Consider the following 22,880-nt stretch of genomic DNA (forward strand, 5'->3'; position numbering starts at 1 on the left):
GTAAACTTCCAGGCTTCCCGAATTTCTTCTTCTATTGACTCCTCTGTAGTCCACCAAGCTTCAAATTTAAAACTAGGGGCTATCTTGAATCTATTAACTGTGCTTATTAGCAAAGGACAATGATCCGAAAGAGTCGATGTTAGATGATTAATATTGCCCGTTGGAAATAATTCCATCCATTTTTCATTCGCAACACCCCTATCCAATCTTTCTCGTATATTCGTCTCTGGTAAATTTCCTCTTTCCCATGTATACCATACTCCTGAATATCCCAAGTCTGAAAGGTGGCATTCTTGTAGAGTTTCCCGAAACATTGCCATCTTCCTTTCCTCCCTCGGTTGACCTCCTTTTTTTTCAAAAGAATAAGCTATTTCATTAAAATCTCCACTCACTAACCAAGGATATTCTTACTCCTGTCCCAAGGTCTTTAGTAGATCTCATGAAGCATTTTTATTTTGTGAGTAGGGAGAGCCATAAAACCCTGTAAATCTCCAATCTTCGTGAGCACCTTCTCCTTTAACCAGCACATCAATATGACTAATTGACAGAGATCTAAGGTGAATTTGAACCTCCTCCTGCCATGCTAAACAAATCCCACCTCGTGAACCAATAGCTCCTACTTCAAGTCCATTCGTGAAGCCACACCTTCTTCTAATTGCTTCCATACGCTTTTCACTTATTTTAGTCTCCATGAAGAAGACTAATTGAAGATTATTTTGCTTCAGTAAAAACAGAAGTTTTCTTATTGCCTGTGGACTCCCCAATCCACGGACATTCCAGCATATGATTTTCATTGCACCCGGTCGTCTTGCCCATTGGCAGCCGCCGATCCTGTCTGGTTGGAAAATTCCATTTAGAAATTGGTTTCATTATTTGTAGCTAGATCCTGTTCAACAAGTCTCGCCTTTTTTAGATTCTCTTCCTGAATTTCCTTTACCCCATATTCATCTTGCACTAACTCTGCCCATTTCCTTTTTTGCAATTTACGATCAGCCTCATGGATCTCCTTCCCGCCCACTATTTTCCGTCTTTTCCAACTAGCTTTCCTGGCTAAGACCTGATTATTGACGAAACTATCTACAGTATCTCCTTCAATGATACCTATTTCCTTTTGTGATTCACGAACTGCAATAGCTGATGCCAAACAAGTATTATCCTGGATCCCTCTCACTAAACCACTACTTTGCTCCCTGTACTGATATTCTTCCTGATCCTTTATAATACCTCCAACATAAGAGCATTGTGATTGTGATTTTTTCAATAAAGCATTAAACTTTAAACTTTCCCTTCCCACCAACGTTGATTCTGCTTTTAATGCTAAAGAAAAAGGTGGATCCACTTTAATTCTGTTTTTCTCTGCAGGAGTGAATTCTGAGCAATCGTGGATACCATGCCCCAACTTGCCACATCCAAAACAGTAAGTCGGCAACTTTTCATACTTAAAGGGAATCCAAGATTTATTCCCACTCCCTATTGAAACAAAAATACCCCTGCGAAGAGGTTTCTGAACATTTAACAGCACTCTAAGCCGACAAAATTCACCAAGAATTTCAGATCTGATGACCCCTCCAAAAGTGACTCCTATAGCATGCAAAAGATCTTTTTTGTCAAACTCTGGTAGGCACGGCCCAATCTTAATCCAAAACGGTGATGAGACAAGTCGAATTTGATCTCTTAGCATTGAATTATTCAACCGATCAAACAGGATTAATTGCTTCCTAAACAACCATGGTTGGCCTTCCAGAACAGTCTCTAAATCCTCTTCTAATTCAAACGCAATCAAAAAGAGATTTTGCCTAGCAATTTGAATCACAAATTTCTTCTTTGTCTTCCAAATACTCCTCATCTGTGCTTTGAAACTATCTTGATTGTAAGGTTTCTTTGTCCATACGGAACATATCAAAGAGAAATTGCTACTTGGCTCCACCATTGAACTTTTAACCGAAAGTTGAATAAGCTCTTCTGTTAATAGGGCAATATCATCTCCCCCAAACCCATCGTTACCACCACTCTCCATTATCCCAAGCCGCAGCAGCCACTGTTTTCGCTAGGATACCAAGGATAGTACTTTTGGTTTCTAGGGTTTTTTTTGAAGAGATTTTTTATTTTTTTATTTAGTGTTATTTAAATATACATATTTTTTAAAATTTATTTTCAATTTGTTGTGAAATATTTATTTTAATATTTTTAGTATTTTTGATATATTATATATATTTAAAAATTATATAAAAAAAGTTAATACGGGTGAGTTAAGTCAAGTTTGAATTTTAGCATTTTTATCCGGACCGATAAAATTTTAAAACCATTTTTCGAGCAAGGCAACACCTCTAATTATCACATAACATTAATAATTTTTTTATTATTTCAATTTTATAATATAATTAAGTCTGTGTGCAATTTTTATTTTCCAAATTTGTGCTTATATCTATATCTATACATAAGAGCATCGAAACACTTAAAATAGCAATATGAATTTAAAAAGTGATACACTAGAGCATAATTTGTTGATTCATACACGCCTATGAGCTCAGCATCTGCCTCTCTTCTTTCATAGTGAATTGCGGTAGTATTTTACCCTAAAAAACAAGAATATGAATGGGTGTAGGGAATGGCAAAATATGTACAAATATATGTAAGGAAACCCGACATCTGGTCATCAAAGGATTGCGCCTGATAATCCTCAAACTTTGAAGAGCTAAACTAAAGCTAAACTCTAAAAAGTTGGGAAGAAACTAAAGAAAAGAAAAGGCCCTATGTGACGCCTATTTGTCAAGAACCTGGCAATGCCTCCCTAAATCCAATGCTCAAACCCTTACCCTCACGACCCCTCTTACCAACTTCAGGATTCCCTTTCTGCATCATCGCTACAAATTCGTTGTAATCTATCCGGCCGTCCTGAAAAAAGTACACAAAAAATGAGTCCAACACCGAAACTTGTTCAATAGAAAGGAATACCACTATTTTCATGTTTTGAATCCTTCTCGTTTGGCTTACATTGTCCTGATCGACTTCACGCATCATTTCATCCATGCGGATATCCTTGATGCCAAACTCTTGACAAGCTTTTTGAAGCTCATCTAGAGTGATGTAACCACTGCCGTCTCTGTCGAAATACGAGAAGGCAGCCATCACATTATCTTCATTCTGGATCATATTTAGATGCAACGTTGCAGCTATGAACTCCTGATAATCGATTGAACCACTGTTATTTACGTCCGCCTGCCATTTCCAAACAAAACCAAAAGGAGGTTGATTAGATTAAAAGGGATGCACAAATAGCATAATCTTGTTGTCTTCCTGGTAAACAACAATTTCAATCAAAGAATCTTTTCTTTTTTAACTATTTGATGAAGCATTAATGAATAAGGCCTAAAAAGTGACAGGATTCTGAAATGAAACTTACAGCCTGCATTAGAGCTTGAAATTCTGATTCAGGAAGACTAGCACCAAAGCTTTGCAATCCAGCTTTGAGTTCTTCAAACGTGATTTGACCACTATTATCCGTGTCTATCATCTTAAACATTTCCTTCAATCCCGCTATTTCTTCTTGAGAAAGCCTTTGTGCAATGACCTAAAAAGAAAAAAGGGATAAGTCATTTTAGCTACTGAGATTTGTGCATTGAAAGAATTTCACTTAATATACTCGGATATGTTTTTCTAACTTCTTTCCTTATATTTGGAGGATCTTACTCCCATACCCATATATATGAAAGAGATAGGCCTATTCTCACGGGTAGAAACTTACTCTTAAGGCCATTTTCTTGAGCTTGTTCATTGAAGAAAATTGCTTCATGCGTCCTAGGACTAAAGAATCAAGTGGGCTGTCCGGTGCCACCCCATCAGCCTGAACCCAACTGTGTCCTGCAAGGAACCAAAATCGAGTTAGCTTCACCATTCTGATAAGTAATATATTCTTTCATACTTTGTCCCTATAGCAACCTAACCCTAATAATCAGGCATCCTTTCATTGACAACAACTCTCCCACAACAATGGTGAACAAACAAAGATATTGATTATTTGGGTTATCAACAAATAAAACTATATCATCTAAGTTCAGCACTACTCATCCAATGCTATATAGTAAAAGGGGACTTACGTAGTACTTCGTGTGCAGTTATCCGCTTCCTGGGGTTTCTAACAAGCATTTTTGCTAATAGATCTTTCGCACTTTCAGATATACTAGGCCAAGGATCAGATGTGAAGTCAGGTTCACCATTCAAAACCTCATCAAATATTTCTTCTTCCGTTTCTGCACCAAAACAGCACAAATACACCAAATTTATCTTAAAACTGCAGTGTTGAACAAGAACGATCACATATTGTCTCAAATTGATAAGTCTTACCACCCCAAAATGGAGGCACCCCACACAGGAGAATGTAGATGATCACCCCAGCACTCCACACATCAGCTTCTGGACCGTAACACTTGTTTAAAACCTCAGGTGCTACATAGTATGGGCTTCCAACCACAACAGAAAAGGTATCCCCTGAAATTTTAACACCTTCATTAACAAAACTACTCATTGCTTATTGCATACGCAGCTTCACAATATTGTGGAAATTCCTCTAATTTTGTTTTCCTGTTAGAACCAATTCAACAGGCTACCAAGAATACTTAATTCAATTTGGTAGATGTAAACTAACATCGAAGTCTGCTACATCCAATCCTAAACATCATTTTCAACTCTTACAAGATTTTTAAAATATCACTTGGGTACTTCAATATTTATTTGTTTTTATTCCATATATATAATAATGAAAATGAGTACACAAATTTAAATATAAATGTTCGTGTAAACCTAAATATAACATATATTGTTATTCATGTAAGTTGAGAATTTTCAAAGAAACATTTTCCTTTCATCAAATGCAATCATCAAATACAAGTAGTTAAAGAATAACAAGAAGAAATACCTGAAGTTGTGAAACCAAGCTTTTGAATATAGATAGATAGATAGATATAGAAGAATGCATGCAGTTTCCATTCTAATTTTAAGCTAGCCAATTCATGGAAAGTGAGCAAATTAAGCTTTAAATTCAACATGAACCATTCACCTACAAATGTTTACTACAAATTTCCCAGGGTGACGTAAGGCTAAATTAATCTTTCAGAACAGCAATTGAGATGGACTAAAAGGAAACCAAAAAAGCAAAGAATTTAGAACATACCAGGCTTGAAGAATATTGATAATCCAAAATCAATGGCTTTAAGAGGTGAATCCTCCTCGTCATTGACAAAAAGAAAATTTTCAGGCTTAAGATCCCTATGCATTACACCCATGGAATGACAGGCTTCAACAAAACCAACAATGACCCTTGCTAATTCTGCCGCCTTCCTTTCAGAATAATGCCCTCTCTTAACAATCCTATCAAAGAGTTCCCCCCCTGCACACAAATCCATGACAACATGAACCGCCATGGGATCTTCATAAGCCCCTTTGATGGTCACAACATTAGGGTGCCATGACATGTGATGCATTATCTGAATTTCCCTTCGCACGTCTTCAACATCATCTAGAGTTGCCAGTTTCCTTTTAGCAATCGATTTGCAAGCAAACTTATTCCCAGTACCTTTCTCCACACATACAAAAGTTGTCCCAAACTGTCCATTCCCTACCTTGGTCCCCAAGCTATAGTATTCCTTCAAATGACCTGTTTTGGTCTGTAACACTGAATCTATCTTCAGTCCTGCGCATGACTGCCTCTTAACATTATGGGGTCTCCTTGGTGGTTTTTTAGGCTCAACCTTATGCTCTTCCTCGTTCTTTATAGCAGTCTGTGGTGTTACCTGTGTTGATACCTGTGCTGGTTTGGAATCAAGTCTTTGAAGCTCACACTTCGATTGTTGCATTTGGGTTTCTTCTTTAGATTTCCCTTCTTGTTCCCTTTGATCTGTCCCTTCCTTAACAATCTTTATTTCTTCAGGGGGCTGGTTCTGAACATCAGAAGCTCCTTTTTCTTTACTTTCTGACTCAGCAGTTACATTTGGAACCTCTTCTTTTTCTTTCTCCTTTTCTTCTTCAGATGGTCCACAAATGGAATTTGAGATTGTTTTAAAACAATTATTTCCCATCTAAAACTACTCTCGATTCTAACACCTTCTCTTATATATGTACATCTATAAAAGAAAGCTTTCTTCTATCCCTTAGGCTTTTAGCCAAAATAAACCAACCCTAGCACCTTCAGCACCATGCAACCAATACCAATGATTCAATGATCTATGATCAATAAAATGTATCAAAGAGATGAATTATCCCACACAAAAACAATTTCATCAAAGCCCAAATAAAAAAAAGAAGAAGAAGAGAAATCTCAGAAAACTTCCCACGTAAATAGAATGTTCAATGGTCATAAAAAAAGAAGATGAAGAAAGAAACTTCCAATAAGGCAATGCAAACAAAAGATCACAATAGGAAAATTCAATGTGAAAAGCAAATATTTGGAATCATAAATAATGGGAAAAATATAAACATCTTGGGGAGGTAGGGATTGAGGTTTTTGGTTAATCCATTTGTATATAATCAAAGACAAAAAGGAAAAGAAATGATTGCTGAAATTTCTGCCTTATTATTTCCCGGGGAAGAAAGAGAAAATAAGGAAAGGCAGGTTTATAAATTGGCGTTAGATAAGTTGAAAATTGAACGGGTTAAAATGGGTTCCGAGAGGGTTTAGCTAACCAACAGTGAGGGTTTGAGTGCTTATTAGTTATTGCAACATTACTGTTGGCCTCACATGGTGATGGACGGCTTACATATTTTCAGTTTTGTGGGTTGTTGGACCGGCAGTAGTGAACCGTACGTCACTTTCTTTCTAATTATAGCAAATCTGCATATTACAAACTAAAAATTGTTGGGGCTGAAGCAAGGGATAAACTATAATCAAGACACAATATCTCTATTAGTGCATGATAAACCAACAATCTATTTATCCAAGGAGACTGTTGAAGCTATAGAAACTATACCCATTGGTCAAGAAAGGGGAAACAATGATGGGCAGTATGCATGCTGTGAACTTAGGAGCCAAAAATGGGGGCCATCTTCTTCTCCTACAAACCATTTAAGGGCTAATGTTTCTGAGCTTTGGATGTGAGAAGTGACACAACTCAAATGAAAGTGATTCAAAACTTTATAAAGGTTATATTTCTTTTTTACCTAATTTAGGTCTTATAAAAAGCTTTATAACCTATTCTAAGTTTTTCTCTAAATTAGATTTATAAAAGTTTTTATAATTAAAGTTAGATAGATCATTTGCGTCGTGAATCCAAATATCATGTGATAAATGCTAGTTAATAGTTATGCAAAATACAAACAGTTTTCTTATACCATATCGTGGGGTACGATACCATTTGAAAAAAATGGATACAGACATAAGCACCGATTCGCAAACTTTTTTAATTTGAGACATTTAAAACTTCGAAATGTGTTTGAGAGAGCATTTGTTGTTTTAAAAAATATTTACCATATTAACAACAACACCTCAATATAACATAAAAAATGGAATTATATTTGTATGTTGCATACTTCATAACTTCATTCTAAGGTGGAATTGAGATTATCCATAACTTTGAGGAGCACATGGAAGAAATAGATATTTATAATCTTAATGATACTGATTTAGATGGTGGTCAAGGACAAACAAATGATGAATAAAGAGTATATGTTAAATGTTAAAAGAGAAAATAATTCAACAAATATAGAAGGCTTGAACAAGTAAATAAAATAATAAAATTACATATGATGATTTGATTTTAATGTTTGTTACTCGTTTAGAGTTTTTTATAATAAATAATATTTTTAAAATATAAATTATGTAACTATATAATTACAATTTATACGGTCAAACATGACTAAAAAATTTAAATATAATTATACTTTATCAACAGAATGTAATATTCATTAAATTTAATTCTTGATTTATTTTATTTCTGACATGGTTTTTTCTCCAAGTTCAATGTACTTTTAATTTGTTTATTCATAGATTTTTTTCTTCAAAATGAAACATGTAAGGTTTTTTCTACACGAGGAGTTTGTCAGGTTTCTTATAATGTGTATGTGTATCTTGTATGTAATAATTATTAAAATTCAATTTATTCTTATATATTAGTATAATATGAATTAAATTTAATTGCGTTTTATTATTGTTTTAATTGCCCAATAAATATTTGAATTTAATTGCATTATCATTTTAGTGTGTGTGATACTCGTAGGTTAAAATAAATTTTTAAAAAAATAGTACAAACCAAAAGCAGGCAAAGAAAAATGCAAGAACGTGCCATCACTGCCATGGAAGTGGGTGTTTTGTAAGGAGGTAACCAATGGTTTAGCTGGTCAAGAAATTAGAAAATATTTTGAGAGAGAGAGAGAGAGAGAGAATATTAAGCATAGGGATGGCATAGTCTTTGTCTGAAACACTGAAAACATATTTCCTTTCATTTATGGCATACCAATTCTGGAAGCCATTTATGACTTCGATTCTTTGGCAGACTGCATTGCAAAAAAGAAAACAAGAAAACTTCAAGTCTAATACCGTGTCTGTTGAGAAGATCCCTTCACCTTCATACCCCACAAATCATATGGCACAAAGCTGTTTAAATTGGTACTTAAAAACATATTTAGGGTTACAAATTACAACATATTACACCATATACTTAAAATCACCGAAAAAACTATGTATTATTGTATAAGATGTTACAAAATCCACTCTATTAGGTCTTATTAAAATGAAATGCCTTACTTTCATCCATCTAAGGTCTGTCTTCTTCAGGGGTGGAGGCTAATACCTACCCTGAATTGAAACCAAAGCAACAGTACCTATGCTTTCTCCACTTATTTGGCTTTTCAACATCATTTACACCCTTTTCATGAAACCCATTTGTCTTTATGGTTCCATTCCCATAAGAATTCAAACCAAACTGGTTACCATCCATTGGTAGCATTGATGCATTTTGATGAGGCGATGCCGGTACTACTTTGTTATGGTGTACTTCCCTTGACATAGAATTTGGTCCACCAGACCTGCAAAACAGATGTATCCCATCATTTTGGTTTTGACATTAAAATAGGGGAATGGTGAAAAAGGCCAAAGGATGACGGGGTGACTCTCCTACTCCCCTCAACTTGACTATTCAAGTGGATACATGTGAAAATATCTTAACATGATTACCTTGTGTTGTCATTGCTATTCTTGGAGTTATCCGAAGTCATCTCCAAATCCTCCGCGAACTTTTTGGAGCCAGCTTCATGACCAACCTCGACTTTTGAACAAACATTGGCTTCTGCAGAAAAAGTTGACTCTTCTACAGCACCCTCTTCAAAATTCGGAGTTTCTTCATCAGAGAAACTAGAAGATCTGCTTTGGGCATTAAATCTATATTGCCGTACAATTGAAATGGCCTTCTCCAACGTTCCCAGAGCTTCTTCCACCTCTGGACGAATAGAAACCCTTTGTTTAGCATTTACGCCACTTGAATCAGCAAAACTATTGGTTGAAGGTTGATTTGCAGCCTTAATGCTCTCCTCCAAGCATGTACTCTCTTCACTTTCTTCTTCCTCGATTTCACCAAAAGCTTTTCTCTTTGCGTCTTGTGCTATCTTCGGTGGAGATTCACCAGCAGGTTCATTAGCATGAACCTCTGGTTCTGCATCGTGTGTGCCATCTTGTATGTCTACAATTACATTCTCGTTAGGCACAATTTCATTCTCCTTAGGCAAAATATCAGGTTCCCTTTTAATTTCTTGTGCTTCAGGAACTTCGCCTGATTTGTTATTGGAAAAAAGAGCTCCACGAATTAGGCAAAACAGAGGGTCTCCCAAGGCTTTGCTGTAATCCTCATCGCTATTAGTGACAGAAGCCACAGTCTGTAAGCATTGTAGACTGGAAAAATGTGAGAGATCAATCGGTAGGGTAATAATAATCAGCATCATGAAAAATGAAGTTCCTAATCTGGAAGCTCTCAGCAATGGAACCTTTTAAGACAAATGATGGATTGATTTTTACCCATTACTTCATTGCATATGTTGACGAGCCAAATGAGTCACACTTAATAGGTAGCAATTAAAAAGACAGATAATCATAAACTACTTGCAGGAAATGAAGGTGCCATGTCAGAAGAATGTGTGACCTTCTGATAGAGTCTAAAACCATTTCCAATAAGCTGCCTTGCAATGAAGTTTATAAGGGATGGAGGGACAAAATCCAGCTTCATATCCATATTTGCTATTGTCCTACAAAAAAGGAAGAATCAAGAGAGGAATACGACCTTCAAAAGGTGCTATGGACACGGTTTCTACAGCCATGATTGCAAATGATCCTCCAGGTATCTATAGATAGTCACATTTCAGAAAGAAAATACTTGGTAATGCCTATTTGACACTCAATGCCACATAAGGGAGGAAAAATAAAGCAGCCATTTGAAATAAACTCCCAAGTCCTTATGATTGAAAATGACCTGAATTCAGATCCAAACAAGAAAAAAGCTGGTTGTGTAATACAGTTGGACTGACTGCCTTAGCAGATCCAATGACCCTAATTCAGGCTCTCCTAATCAAATCTCCGATCAAATGGAATCATCGAAGACCAGTATTTAGCCAATGCCAACCCCAAATATATTAACATCTCCATTAATGTTTTACGAGTCATACTCTGGGATATTTGAAAAATAAGCTCCTCAAGCATATGCCCTATTGAGATTTCAAGCAACAGCAAGAGGCAAAGCCACATTTATACAAGGCAACTGCTATCTTTGCAGGTAAAACTCTTTGGTGCTTGTAGAGGGGCCTAAATCTGTTGACACTTTTCTCGCCCAGAAATGCATATGGCAACATTTACTTGCCTATCTTAATATGACAGCTTAAACTATTGCAACTTACCTAAAGTAGCTTCTCTCGTTGTTCACCTTCTGCAAAGCAAAGCCTCCAACTACATCAATCCTTACAACATCTTTTGCTTCAGGGATTCCATCATTAGTAAATCCATGAGTTGCTTTATCAATGTCGTTCACATCTGATATCTAAAAGCATAAGAACAGAAGTATTTAGATAGATTTCCAGTATATGAGAAGAACGTAAATTGCAAAAGAGGGGAAACCATATTCGAGTCTTTGAAGTGACTACCGTGTTCACAAGAATAACAATCAGATCATCTTGAAAGTACTCAAAGAAAAAATAGTGTACTAGAGCCTCCCTAGCTGACAGCGGCCATGCAACCTTCACCCTTTCTTCCGAAAATACAAAGATAAGTAAGCATTTTACAATTTCAGACTTCAACATACTACTGAAAGAAGGAAAAATATCTAAATGAACTGTTGTAGTTCTAGGCTTGACAAACCTCACTAGAGCTATCTGTTCACCAATTCGGATCTTTTGCAAACAGGTGGAACTAGTTACTTTGAAAGGTGGAAAGCTAGACTGAGGCCACCTAGGAAAAGCAAACAAAGATTATTTCCGAAAACATACACATTTTCACTTGAACTGGATGAAGTCTTAAAATCAGCTACATGTTATTGTTAGATATCAAGTATCCTCTCCCCTGTCTGTCAACCTTTTGTGACAAATTCTCACCAATTATCCATTTATAATTATACAAGTGCAATTACATAGATATTGTACTAGTGGTGCAAGAACAGAATAGAAATAGGTGTCTACAAAACATTCTGATTTGTAGAGAGATTTTCTGTAACAACACACAACCAAGGTCATTGGTACACAACATATTACTTCAACAGAGGATATAAAAAAGAATGCAGATTACACAGCTTTACCAGTCATATAGAGCAATGCTAATTCTACATCAGAATCAAGTGCAAGAATGAAAACAATTCTCACCATTTCTTGTATAGGGGTGACTCCCAAGAGATACATAAACCTGCAATTAAGTTGCTCATGAAAAAGTTTCTTATACAATCATGAGTAGTATTTAAGTCTTAAACCAATTGCAATTTCATAGTCTTCTGCTCATGATTGAGGAGGAAATTCAAAAATAATTAAAGCATAGGCAGAACTTACAAACATCCAAAGGCCCATCTACATAGCCTTCAACAAGTAAAGTATGAAAAGGGGTGCCATGAGGTCCTTCACGGTACATAACACGGAACTCTTCATTATCATGCTTCAACTGTAAATAAAGGTTGGCAATAAATCTTGGTGAACAATAATTATGATGTAGAACATAACATGGTTCATTCCACTAAGATATGCTCAATAAAGGCATTGATATAAGAGAAATAAGGGAATCTAAACTGATAGAGCATACCTTCCATTCCCCATGTGATGTCTCACTGGATTCTGACACTTGATGATCATCAACAGAAGTACTCCTTAACATGTCGAGAAAATTGGATACTTCCTGAGCCCTTTTGTCCAATAAATGTTCACTAAATTCTGTTGACCAAAATAAGAAAGAAGAAAAAGTTGGACAGTATATACTTGAAAACAAACACTTAATTTAGTAAGGAATGTACATAGAGGGATTCAAAGTACACATATAGCAGCTTAAACATTAAAGTGGAATTAATGCTCTAAAACCTTCTTTCTCATGTTGTGCATATCGTAAAATCTGATTCTTGACAAGGGTTTTAAGTGTCTCGGGATCAGTCAGTTCAGCAGAGGACAGAGTGTCGTCCAGCCTCTCTCTGTATTGAGAGATTGCCTTTTTCTTTTCCATATTAAAATATGTAAGAAAACAGCATCCAGCTCCCCCTCAATCACTCCAAGGATCAACTAACCTTGCAACTAAAAACCAATTTTGTAAACACGTGCGTTAATTTCCAGACAAAACAGCTAAGGACAGCTGCAAAAAAAAAGAACAAAGAAAAAAATAGGTTTCTATCTGCAAATATGCAAGAGTAAAATACAAAGTTCGTTAAAGTTCTCATTCATTAAAACCTCCATGTGATTGTACAGGCAAAAAGCCTCATCTGCAGAACAAACTAAATAAATCAAACCACGAAATTGACACAGAAAAAAACTGCAAAAGCTACGGGGACCACGGCTAAGGAATTCTATAAAACAAGAAAAAACATTCATATCTCTAACCTCATAAGATCGACAAGTCATATTATCAGTCAAGGCAAGCAATGAAAGAAGTTCAACTTACATGAAGCTCAATGAAAATCAAAGGAAAAAAGAAATTGATCTCCAATGAAAATTATAAGAAGGAATAATCAGAACCAGAGAAAAGTGAAATTACAGAAACCGAAAAAAGAATGGTACAGATCTCAATGTTAAAAGCTCCAACAAATCTCTATATCTTGATGGTGGTAAACAAAGCAAGAGAAGGTTGAATGGGAAGCGCCTAGACGCAAAATAAACATGGGCTTTTCTTCTCGGGTATACCGGATACACGACAGTCGGCAGAATCACTAAATCAAAAAATTACAGCTTTTAGTTTCTGTTAAACAAAATTAAAGTATTTGGATGCGTGACGGATTTTAGGACAACTAAGAAGGCGGGTCCCACAGCACTTAAAACCTCCACCAAACCTTATTACCAAATAAAGCTTTGTTACGACTCGACTCTGCACTCATCCATTTTTATTATTTTACTGTGTTTCGTGGAAAATAAATTATTAAAGGAAATTATTTTTTTTTAAATGAAATTAAGACCTTTTTAAAGAAAATGTGTTACTAAACTTTTTTTCTTTTAACACATTTTCAAATTGATAAAACTTTGATTACTGTTTTATTATCAAAAATAAAAGGGAAGCTTTCAGAGTAACAAAGGAGAAGTTCTCTTCATTGTCAAAAAAACCGTCCATTATATTCTAATTTTATATTTTGTTACGATTTAGTCCCTAAAATTTAAATTTTACTATTTTACAATTTAATTTCTCAAAATTCTTATTCTACACTTCAGTCCTAAATCTCGTTTTGTACAATTTTGCAAAACAATCCATTTTCTAAAATTTCCAAATTTTATAATTTAGTCCTTACAACTAAATTTGTCAAAATTTTCAAATATTAGTCCTTGATTTTGAACAATTAAACTTTCATATTCTATTTTTAGAATTGTAAATTCTCAAATAATGTAAATTAGTCCTAAACCTCAAGTTTTGAAATCTTTACAATTTAACTCATATAGTTTCAAACTTTACTATTTTATGCTCAACTTTCTAAATTTTCATATTTCATAATTATAAACTATAGAATTCAAAAATTTACAAATTTAACAATTTGTTCCTTACTTCAATTTTATTGAATTAAATCATTTTCAACTTACTCATCCAAATAATATTCAAAATAAATATTTACCACTTTCTACTTAATTAAACATAAATTTATATTCCTAATGTATGAAATTAACAATTAAGCTTAATTAAGTAAATTAAAATTGATTAAAACTAAAACATGATTAATTAAAATATAAATAAGCTTTCGAAATAAACTCAATTAAACAATGAAAAGATAATAAAATCACAAATGTATGTTTGTCTTATTGAAAACAACTTTCAGGAAATATTTTCAAGAAATTTACCAAACAATAAAAATATTTTATATAGGTTCATCCAAACACCGAAAATTATTAGCTTTTTCAAAAAATAAATCATTTTTCGAAACCAATTTTAATGAAACAAACAGAGCCTAAATTAAACGTGTTAAATATTTTCATTTATTAAACACTTAATTCTCCATCTACCCTCCAAATTATACTTTTTTCACTTTAGTATTTAATTACTTTTTATTTCATTTTAGTACTTAAATTATTATATAATTCGGTTCAATACATTTTATTAACACATTTTTTTTGTATAGATATTAAAAATACATGTAACCCTTATTAAAATCTGCTATGTAACACCTTTCAACTATTTAAAACGTGAGACGCGACATTTTTATGATTATTCAAATTAAACTATATGTTTTAAAAGAAATTCAAAAACATATTAAAAATATAAAATGTTTTAAAAGTTTAAGTATTTTAGAAGATATATCATTGACTTTAATTACAATTAAATTAATTGAATTTTTCAAAATTTAAGAAATTTTTTTATAAAAACTATATATACTTTTTTTAAATTATTACAATCTTCTGGAGTTTATCTCTTTTTTAATTATTTTTCAATTTTTAGTTAAACTTTTGAATTTTTAGAAATTTTGATATATGATGTGGTGTTTTTAAAAATGTTTTAAAAAATTATTACAAATTTTCTAGATTTTTTTTTGAAATTTTGAGGTTTTGGTTTTTTGTACTTTTATAAACCTTGACTGTGAAATTTTTTATATTTTTACATAGTGAGTTAAATAGTGCAGCGAAATGCTAGTTGAAGTATTAAAAGTGGGACCAAAAAAATAGGTGTCAAAGTGTCAAATTGAGCATTAAACTTAATTAAATATTAGAGAAAGAAAGGGAATGATGTTGAATGATAGAAAACAACCACCATAGTCAATCACCGAGGGTGGGCACTGGGCAATCACGACCAACCTCTAGAAGTAGGCAACAACGGGAGTGCTCCTAAGGAGGAGGATCCACCTGATGCCTCAGACATAGTCATTATTTCTAATACGAGTGAAGATTTTGTTTCTTTCCAGGGCAAATTGTTGAACAGTTCGGTGGAGACAAAAAAGTAATGAGCCGATGTCTCTACTCTTAAAGGTACTAACTAATGGCACGATTTTGTCTTTCACTTTTTTTAGTCGATAATGATAAAATTGTAGTTTTGATCTCTCTATCACGTATTCACGTTCATATTTAGGACTTAATTTTTATATTTTAATTTGACGTAATTTGGTTATCTATTTTTATAATGGCATTGATTTGTCCAAATAATTAACACCCTTAACTATTTCAATTACAATGATGATATGAATTTATCTAGAAATCACTTTTCTAACACAAAAGACTATATACATATTTTTGCATGGAGTTGGGATGGGTATTTTAAAAAAATTCGACTGCAATATTTAACCGAAATAATTAAAGGTATAAATTAATTTAAATAACTAATGATATTACGTAGAGGAACTAATTATATCAGATTAAAGTATAGATATTAAATCTTAAATTTAAACATAATAAAGAAATCATAAACATAATTTAATCTAAAATAAATTTTGTCTAACACATTATTTTTCATTTGATTCAATAAAAGGTTTGATTTTTAAAGATTATTTTACTTTCATTTAATCTAATTGATATATATTAAAGCATAGAAATTAAATTTTAAATTTAATTAAACATAGAAAAAGAAACGTATAAACAAAAGGAAGTCCCTAAGAAGTATCAACCTTGTTTTATATATAGTTATATAGGATTAGAATTTAGATGCATGATGAATGGATTTTGTATTCCTTTTTTAATTTTATTTTCATTACTTGAATAATAATGAAGTGAATGCCACCGACAAATAAGTAGTTGGCGATTTCCACCATGTTTTTCATTGATTTTACTACTCTTGTTTTAATCAATTTAAGATGGGTATTTGATGGGATTAAAAATAGTGAAATATTATTATTTTTATTTCTGAATTTGATTTTTTATATAAATTAAGATATATTATATTTATTTTTTGAAATTTGTTACAAAATTGGATGGATATTTTTTCAAATTGAAATTCATTTATGTGAAACAGCAATGCATGGAGGCAAAGGTGGTCCATAGGCAGTGACGAATGGTAGGAGCTAAAATTCAAAAAGAAAAAATTATAAATTGATCATATATGTTTTTTAACACAATATTTAGAACTACTCATTGTCCCTCCACAATTTATAAATAAGAGATAATACACTTTAACGCATTCCAATCCACGCTGACAATAATACTCATGGTAATTGAGTTAAAACTTAATTGGCCGAACTCTAATTTTTTAACCTTCCAACCTTGTTATACTTTAAATCTCATTAATTTTCTTACTCAATTTTTTTATTATTTTCAATCTATCATATGAAAATATTTACAAATCCAAAAAAAATTATGAGAAATTTTAAAGTGTAATAAGTATACAAATATACGTCTGAGTAACCACAAGTATTAAGTTATTAGATATAGAGTGTATGAGTAATCACAATATAGAATCAAACCATTACAAGTACAAACAGACTAAAAATTGATACAATCCAAACTAAAACCAACAAACTAGACTAATTAGACCAAAACTCATCCATTTGGCAATTGCATATGATGGAAATCAAAGATCTACGCATATAATTGCACATGATAGGTCTCGAACAGAGATACTCAATACTCAAAATCTCCACTTTTACCAATTGAGCCAAAATTTTAATTTTTTATAACAAATTTAAGAGATGTAATATTTAAATTTAATATGTTGTCTTCAAATCAAGATAAACATTTAATGTGGAAAGGTAGAAGTTGATACCTTAAAAGACTTTCTTACAACCAAAAAACAAACTGATGACTTAAGCAAGAAAATAGGAGATATGATACTCTAAGTGAAAGTTTTTTGAAACTATATTACACGACAAAGGTTAAGAGGAGGGGATGAGCTCCCCATGTTTCCCAAGACCTACACAACGTACTTGAAACATTCAGCTTGGGCGTCCTCACTGGGAAATGGGGTGGGTAAGAAGGACCAATTTCATTGCCAAACTGATAAAGAGGATGCAATTGGATGTTGAGGTTAGGTAAATATTTCAATCAAAATGACTCATTCGTTTTCAGGGACTTCCAAAGGATTTGTAATGACGATAGTAACTTGGAAGATTATGAATGTAACACATGCACGTAATAAACTGTGTTCTACGTGAGCTTGCTTCTTGTAAGGGTGTTCAAACGGTCTGTTCGGTTATTAATCAAATCAAATTATTCAAAATGTACAAATCTTTCATCGTTAATCGAATCGAAATTTTTTTCAAATGCGTTAACTAAACCGAAATATTTCAGTTATATGTTTTTGTCTTTTGGTTAAAATAAATATAAAACATATAAAAAATACATTGCTAATGTTCATTTCTTGTTTTTAATAAGTCAAAAAATATATTATATATAATAAATATTATTTATTTCAATTAATATAAAAATATTCAAAGAATATATTGCTAATATAAAAATATATTATATATAATATATATTATTTATTTTATTAATTCAGTTTATTGTCCGATTTCAAACCGAATTAATCGATAACCAAAATTTTAAAAATTATTAACGACCTTCAATCAAACTAAATTCAATCACCAACTGATTAATTAAATTAAATTAATTGTATCAGTTAATTCGATTTTAATTGGATTATGAACACCCTAAATTCTTCCGTCCTACATCATAATTAAATGACCGGTGCCATTAACATCAATTTATGATGGATTACGTTTTCTCTGCACTAATAATAAGAAGAAGAAGAAGAAGAAGAAAACTAAGGTGGAAAAAAATAAATGCAACAATGTTTGAATAATTTTAAAATTAACAAAGTTGTAAAATTCAAAAATTAATAATAATTCCAGAATACTTTTAAAAATTTAAAATGTTCTAAAAATTAATAACAGTGTAGATGATTTTTACAAATGGAAGTAGCTAACATCCTATTCAATTATTCTTTTTCTCACAATTAAATTGCCCTATTAATTTGAAATACTAAACTATTCTTTTCTGAGTAGTTTATTAATGAAAATAATTATCATTTTTTTAGAATATAATTAGGAGGAACTAAATTCCTCCAGAGTAGATATTCCAAAAGGAATAACAACAATTAGAAAAAAAATTTCTCACATTTCCGGTTGAGCCCAGGCTGACAAGCTGACTCCTCACTAACTCTCACTAAGCTTTACACCATAACCAATCTGTACATTAGCAATTCAATCCAAAAACAATAATTAGTTAGCAAACTCTAAAATCCTATTTCTTTCAAGTGTCAGCTTTTTTTTTTCCTTTCTAGATTTTGAAGATTCAATTTTTCCCTTTGTTTTTAGTTTGATCTTCAAAGTTGTTAGTTGGGTCTTAAGAATTCTTTTAACTTGTTGTTTGTTTATGTTTTATGGTTTTTGTTGGCTTTGGGTTATTACCATTGTGACTGTGACTTTGGGTTTGTTTCTTTACCCTCTTAGCTGTTTGAGAAAAGTCCTAAAAGAGTAGGCCGTTCCGAAAAACATGGTGAGGTGGCAGAGGCATTTGCAATGTGCACTCCGTCGAATTCGATGAAGACTGGAACACAATTATCCTCTGTCTTCCAATTACTCTTCCACTTCCACTTCTCGCTTGAGCTCCTCCCTTTTACCTAGAGAGTTTGAATAACTTGGTTATTGATACTATATATTTAGCTTCTTTCATTCTCATGGGACCTCTGTTCCACTTCGTTAATTGTTTTATTAGTATTTTCTATGTGAAGTTGAAGTTGAAGTTAAATTTGAATTTGGTATTGGGGAAGTAAGATTGGCAACACTTCTTAAGTGTTTTTTTTTTTTAATTTCAGTATTTAAAATTATTTGAATTATTTATGCAGGCGAACTGCCTGGTATTCAGAGATTGTGGAAGCCACCTTCTGCTAGCATCTCATCGCCTTTATATCAGTATTTCCAGCAATTGGTAATGCTAACTTGTTCTTTGCACTTGGATATGATTTTGGTAAATTTGATGTTCTTGGCTGTTTTCTAGTTTCTCTTGGCAATGATCACTATTTCTATTTCCAAGAGAACCGTGAATTTTGTGTTTTGCAAGTCATAAAAACTAGACATTTAATCTAATGCAACTTTTCTTGTGAAATCTGAAGTAGAACTTGTGACATTTCATGTATGCTGATGCGAATTTTTGGATGCCTCATTTGTTTACTGATGAATAGTAAACAGGGGTAAGAGAGGAGGATATTGTCATATATCTTGGAAAGCAATAAGTTCATGTGCTTTCTCACTTTTGATGGTGTAACTATTATTGATTTATAAATGCTTGTTTTCTTGTATTTAAGATGCCATGTTGCTTTCATCTTGATGTCATCCCTAATCAGTATGATTTTTATTGCCTATGGCACCTATCTGCAGAAGATCAGGGTTTCTTTTCTGTTCATCGTTGTAAGATGCCCTTTGTTTAACAATATCCATTGGAGACAATGCCAATGGTTTGAATTAGTGTCAACATATTGAAGATCAACGAGACGCTTCTAACTGATGAATAAACAATTCTTAATCAATGTCACAGGAGGTTCATAAATGAATTTCTATATAATGTTTGTGCCACATGGATGTGTCATTATACGCTGTTATAATATTTATTCCCTCTGGCAGCATCATATTAAAGTTATTAAGGCAATTCTTTTTAGAGTATACTATCAGTTGATCTGAGCCAAAAGAATTTATTGAAACAATGGCTTGTTTTTTATTCCATTTTTAAACATTCGGGTTGCTATTGCGAGCTTTTTCAATTTTTTCCTTATTTTTATTTTTTGTTGTTTTCCATTCATAAGTTGTCTTATATTTACATGCATTGGGAATTTCCACTTCAAGGAAATTACTAGCAGGTTCTTCTGAAGAGACACCCATTTCATCACCATTAACTCCTGTTTTGGCAATAGATATTGGAAAGAATGAAGAGAAGAAAGGTGTTGCTAATCGCACAAAAGTTCAGGCGGTTTTAAAGAAAATAAAACAGGTAACCACCCGAACTATTACCAGAAATTTCTAACTTCATTCCATTTGCTTATTTCGGTATTCTGCAGTCCCACTTGAAGGTAAGAAAAGAGGTATATAACTTAAACTGGCAGGGAACTATAAAATATCTACATTATTATTGTAATGAAAACCCAAGGAAGTTGGTGATGTTTCATGATCAATGATCCTCTACATGCAATAGTTTCCAATGTTCAATAACTACATGAAAATTTACATGGCTCTGGATCAATAATAATGAATGGAGCATTCTTTTCCATGCTATGCCCTTTCACATGAGACTCTTGCATTTTGCAAACCACTTCTGTAAGTTATTCAAACGTGCTAGAAAGAGGAATGTTTCCAGCTTTAAATGAGTTTGATTTAGCTTAATTGATGGGACACAATATGTTGGTCTTGACTTCTGCACAAAATTCTCTTTCCTCTGATTAGTTGAAATAAATGGATATTTTGAGACCTTTAGTGTGATAGAAACTTACAATGTTTTGTGGATCCAAAGCAATAAGTCAAGTAGATGAATTTTTCTAATGCAAGAACCTAAAACTGAGATGACTTGCCTTTATGCTTTAGGAGATTTACAGAAAAATTAAGCTGAAACAAACTTTTTTCTGAATTCTGTGTGCTTAAGCTTGTGCTTGAGCAGTGAGAACATACCATGGAGCATCCGTGCAACTAATTGATTGTTAGTAATTCTTTGTTAAATTCAATAGAGGCTGGTTTATAAAGTTCCAATATCATCTTCATTTGCCTCAATTTCTGCATGAGTAACTCGCCTTTTTTGCTGCATCCAAGTTAGTTCCTAATGATAAAGCTAGTGAAATTTTAGGATTAAATCAATTGACCCTACTTGAAACTGCTATTGAGCTGTAATAACAAGAACAAAAGGAAGTAATATTTTTTAAAAAGAAAAGAAGCTATTATTGCATCTTTAATATGGCCCCCTAAAACTGCCTTTATGATGCTGCATTGCCATTGCTTCTGGTGTTGCTTTGGTCGTAGAATTTACATATGGTTGACTTGCTTGTTTTAGAGTCCTAAGAAGGTCAACTTGGTTGCTGCACTAATTCGTGGTATGCGTGTCGAAGATGCATTATTGCAGTTGCAGGTGACAGTAAAGCGTGCTGCTAAAACAGTCTACCAGGTGATTCAACTGCTCTAATCTATGAAGTAGTTGCGTAGTTACTTGCTGATGTCTGGTCTAGAAACTACCTAAAACCCATCTTATAAGCTGAAATAGTTATGAGCCACAAAAAGGAAACCCAGAAAACAGAAAGAAACAGAAAGTCGTACTCACTAAACTATTCATTAATGGAGAAGAAAGATGCAGTTTCTTGAAACAGATTGAGGGGCTGGCTTGATCAGAGAAAAAAAAAAGAATGAAGGACAGGCATGTGTGTGCGCCTGTGTTCTGTTGCCCTTTACTTTCTTCTATATTGGGTCTTGTCAGTTGAATTTTTTTGCTTTGTCAGTGAACAAGAGTTTAACAGTTTATAATGAAAACATTGCTATTGTAGGTTATTCACTCAGCTCGAGCAGATGCTACCCATAATCATGGATTGGATCCTGACTGTCTGCTAGTTCGTAAGCACTGGAAATGAACTTACTTGTACAACTTTGGGAGTATTTGTGCTTGTATTCATCCTTCTTTTATTTTTATTTTTTACTGTTAAACAGCTGAGGCATTTATTGGAAAGGGAATGTTTCTGAAAAGAGTGTCGTTCCATGGGAAAGGACGGTCCAGCATTAAAGAGAGACCGGAATGCCGACTAACGGTGGTAGTGAGGGAGATGACAGCGGAAGAGGAGGCTGAGATAGCCAGACAGACTGAGAGTAAGCAAGTTTCGCAAGCTTACTAAGCGAGAAAGACGACTTGTACCCCATAAGCTTATTGAAACCACTCCTATTTGGAACCGCAAAGGTAAAGCCAGCAGCCAGCCAGCCTTGAACCAAATGGCTTGACTCCATGAGATTTCTTCCCCCATGTGTGTTTTTGTTTTTTTTTCATTTCAGCAGATGGTTTTTAATTTAAGTAACAAAAGGCATCGTCGAAATGTAGAATTTAATCATTTTCAGTGGCTGGATAGATTTTGGGGATCTTTTTACCATTCATTTAGAGTCAAAAGCTGCTTTTCATTAGTATATGAAGCTAAGATTTAGAACTAACGTGCCATGGGTACTTGTAAGTCGGATATACAAATTTATTGATTTTTTATTACTATTTAATTTCTAATAAACCAATCGAATATTTTCATGCCTCGAAATATTCTATATCTTCAACGTGACAAATTGCGGCAAAATTTGATGTTCCATCGATGTTGTACCTAGATTCTCATC

The 22,880-nt window shown here is 33.2% G+C and overlaps 3 protein-coding genes across 6 annotated transcripts; 1 reads left to right on the forward strand and 2 right to left on the reverse strand.

Annotated features, from left to right (window-relative positions):
• Nucleotides 1-2,500: 2,500 nt before the first annotated feature.
• LOC105799602 (calcium-dependent protein kinase 26) lies at nt 2,501-6,570 on the reverse strand. Its single transcript, XM_012630250.2, has 7 exons — nt 5,171-6,570; nt 4,345-4,488; nt 4,098-4,250; nt 3,746-3,861; nt 3,404-3,571; nt 2,995-3,219; nt 2,501-2,895 (listed from the first exon to the last, which is right to left on the reverse strand). The coding sequence occupies exons 1-7, from the start codon at nt 6,072-6,074 to the stop codon at nt 2,770-2,772; spliced, it is 1,836 nt and encodes a 611-aa protein (XP_012485704.1). The 5' UTR covers nt 6,075-6,570; the 3' UTR covers nt 2,501-2,769.
• Nucleotides 6,571-8,574: 2,004 nt separating this feature from the next.
• On the reverse strand, nt 8,575-13,402 carry LOC105799603 (uncharacterized). 4 transcript variants are annotated; one of them, XM_012630254.2, is made up of 11 exons: nt 13,187-13,401; nt 12,523-12,729; nt 12,251-12,378; nt 12,004-12,112; nt 11,824-11,863; nt 11,327-11,416; nt 11,113-11,212; nt 10,870-11,009; nt 10,122-10,224; nt 9,164-9,858; nt 8,575-9,015 (listed from the first exon to the last, which is right to left on the reverse strand). In XM_012630254.2, the coding sequence occupies exons 2-11, from the start codon at nt 12,659-12,661 to the stop codon at nt 8,781-8,783; spliced, it is 1,779 nt and encodes a 592-aa protein (XP_012485708.1). In that variant the 5' UTR covers nt 12,662-12,729; nt 13,187-13,401; the 3' UTR covers nt 8,575-8,780. The 4 variants fall into 4 exon arrangements, with proteins under 4 accessions (XP_012485708.1, XP_012485706.1, XP_012485707.1 ...); XM_012630252.2 differs by having other exon boundaries at nt 13,094-13,401; XM_012630253.2 differs by having other exon boundaries at nt 13,033-13,401.
• Nucleotides 13,403-17,505: 4,103 nt separating this feature from the next.
• On the forward strand, nt 17,506-22,807 carry LOC105797699 (uncharacterized). The gene is given in 9 exon segments (XM_052621255.1): nt 17,506-17,571; nt 18,996-19,112; nt 19,261-19,314; nt 19,391-19,473; nt 20,385-20,529; nt 21,577-21,687; nt 22,061-22,127; nt 22,221-22,363; nt 22,365-22,807. Coding segments are annotated over 9 exon segments (927 nt in total). The 3' UTR covers nt 22,506-22,807.
• Nucleotides 22,808-22,880: the final 73 nt, after the last annotated feature.

The sequence above is a fragment of the Gossypium raimondii genome, chromosome 9 (assembly GCF_025698545.1).
Source record: "Gossypium raimondii isolate GPD5lz chromosome 9, ASM2569854v1, whole genome shotgun sequence".
In the NCBI taxonomy this organism is placed as follows: Eukaryota; Viridiplantae; Streptophyta; class Magnoliopsida; order Malvales; family Malvaceae; genus Gossypium; species Gossypium raimondii.

Coding starts and splice junctions, on each gene's coding strand:
- LOC105799602 (XM_012630250.2), bottom strand. CDS start 6,074: ATGGGAAATAATTGTTTTAAAACAATCTCAAATTCCATTTGTGGACCA. Junction 3,862..4,097: donor AACTGCACACGAAGTACTAC/GTAAGTCCCCTT, acceptor GGTTCCTTGCAG/GACACAGTTGGGTTCAGGCT. Junction 3,220..3,403: donor TTCAAGCTCTAATGCAGGCT/GTAAGTTTCATT, acceptor TGGAAATGGCAG/GCGGACGTAAATAACAGTGG.
- LOC105799603 (XM_012630254.2), bottom strand. CDS start 12,661: ATGGAAAAGAAAAAGGCAATCTCTCAATACAGAGAGAGGCTGGACGAC. Junction 10,225..10,869: donor AACGAGAGAAGCTACTTTAG/GTAAGTTGCAAT, acceptor CCTTTTTTGTAG/GACAATAGCAAATATGGATA. Junction 9,859..10,121: donor GTTTTAGACTCTATCAGAAG/GTCACACATTCT, acceptor CAATGCTTACAG/ACTGTGGCTTCTGTCACTAA.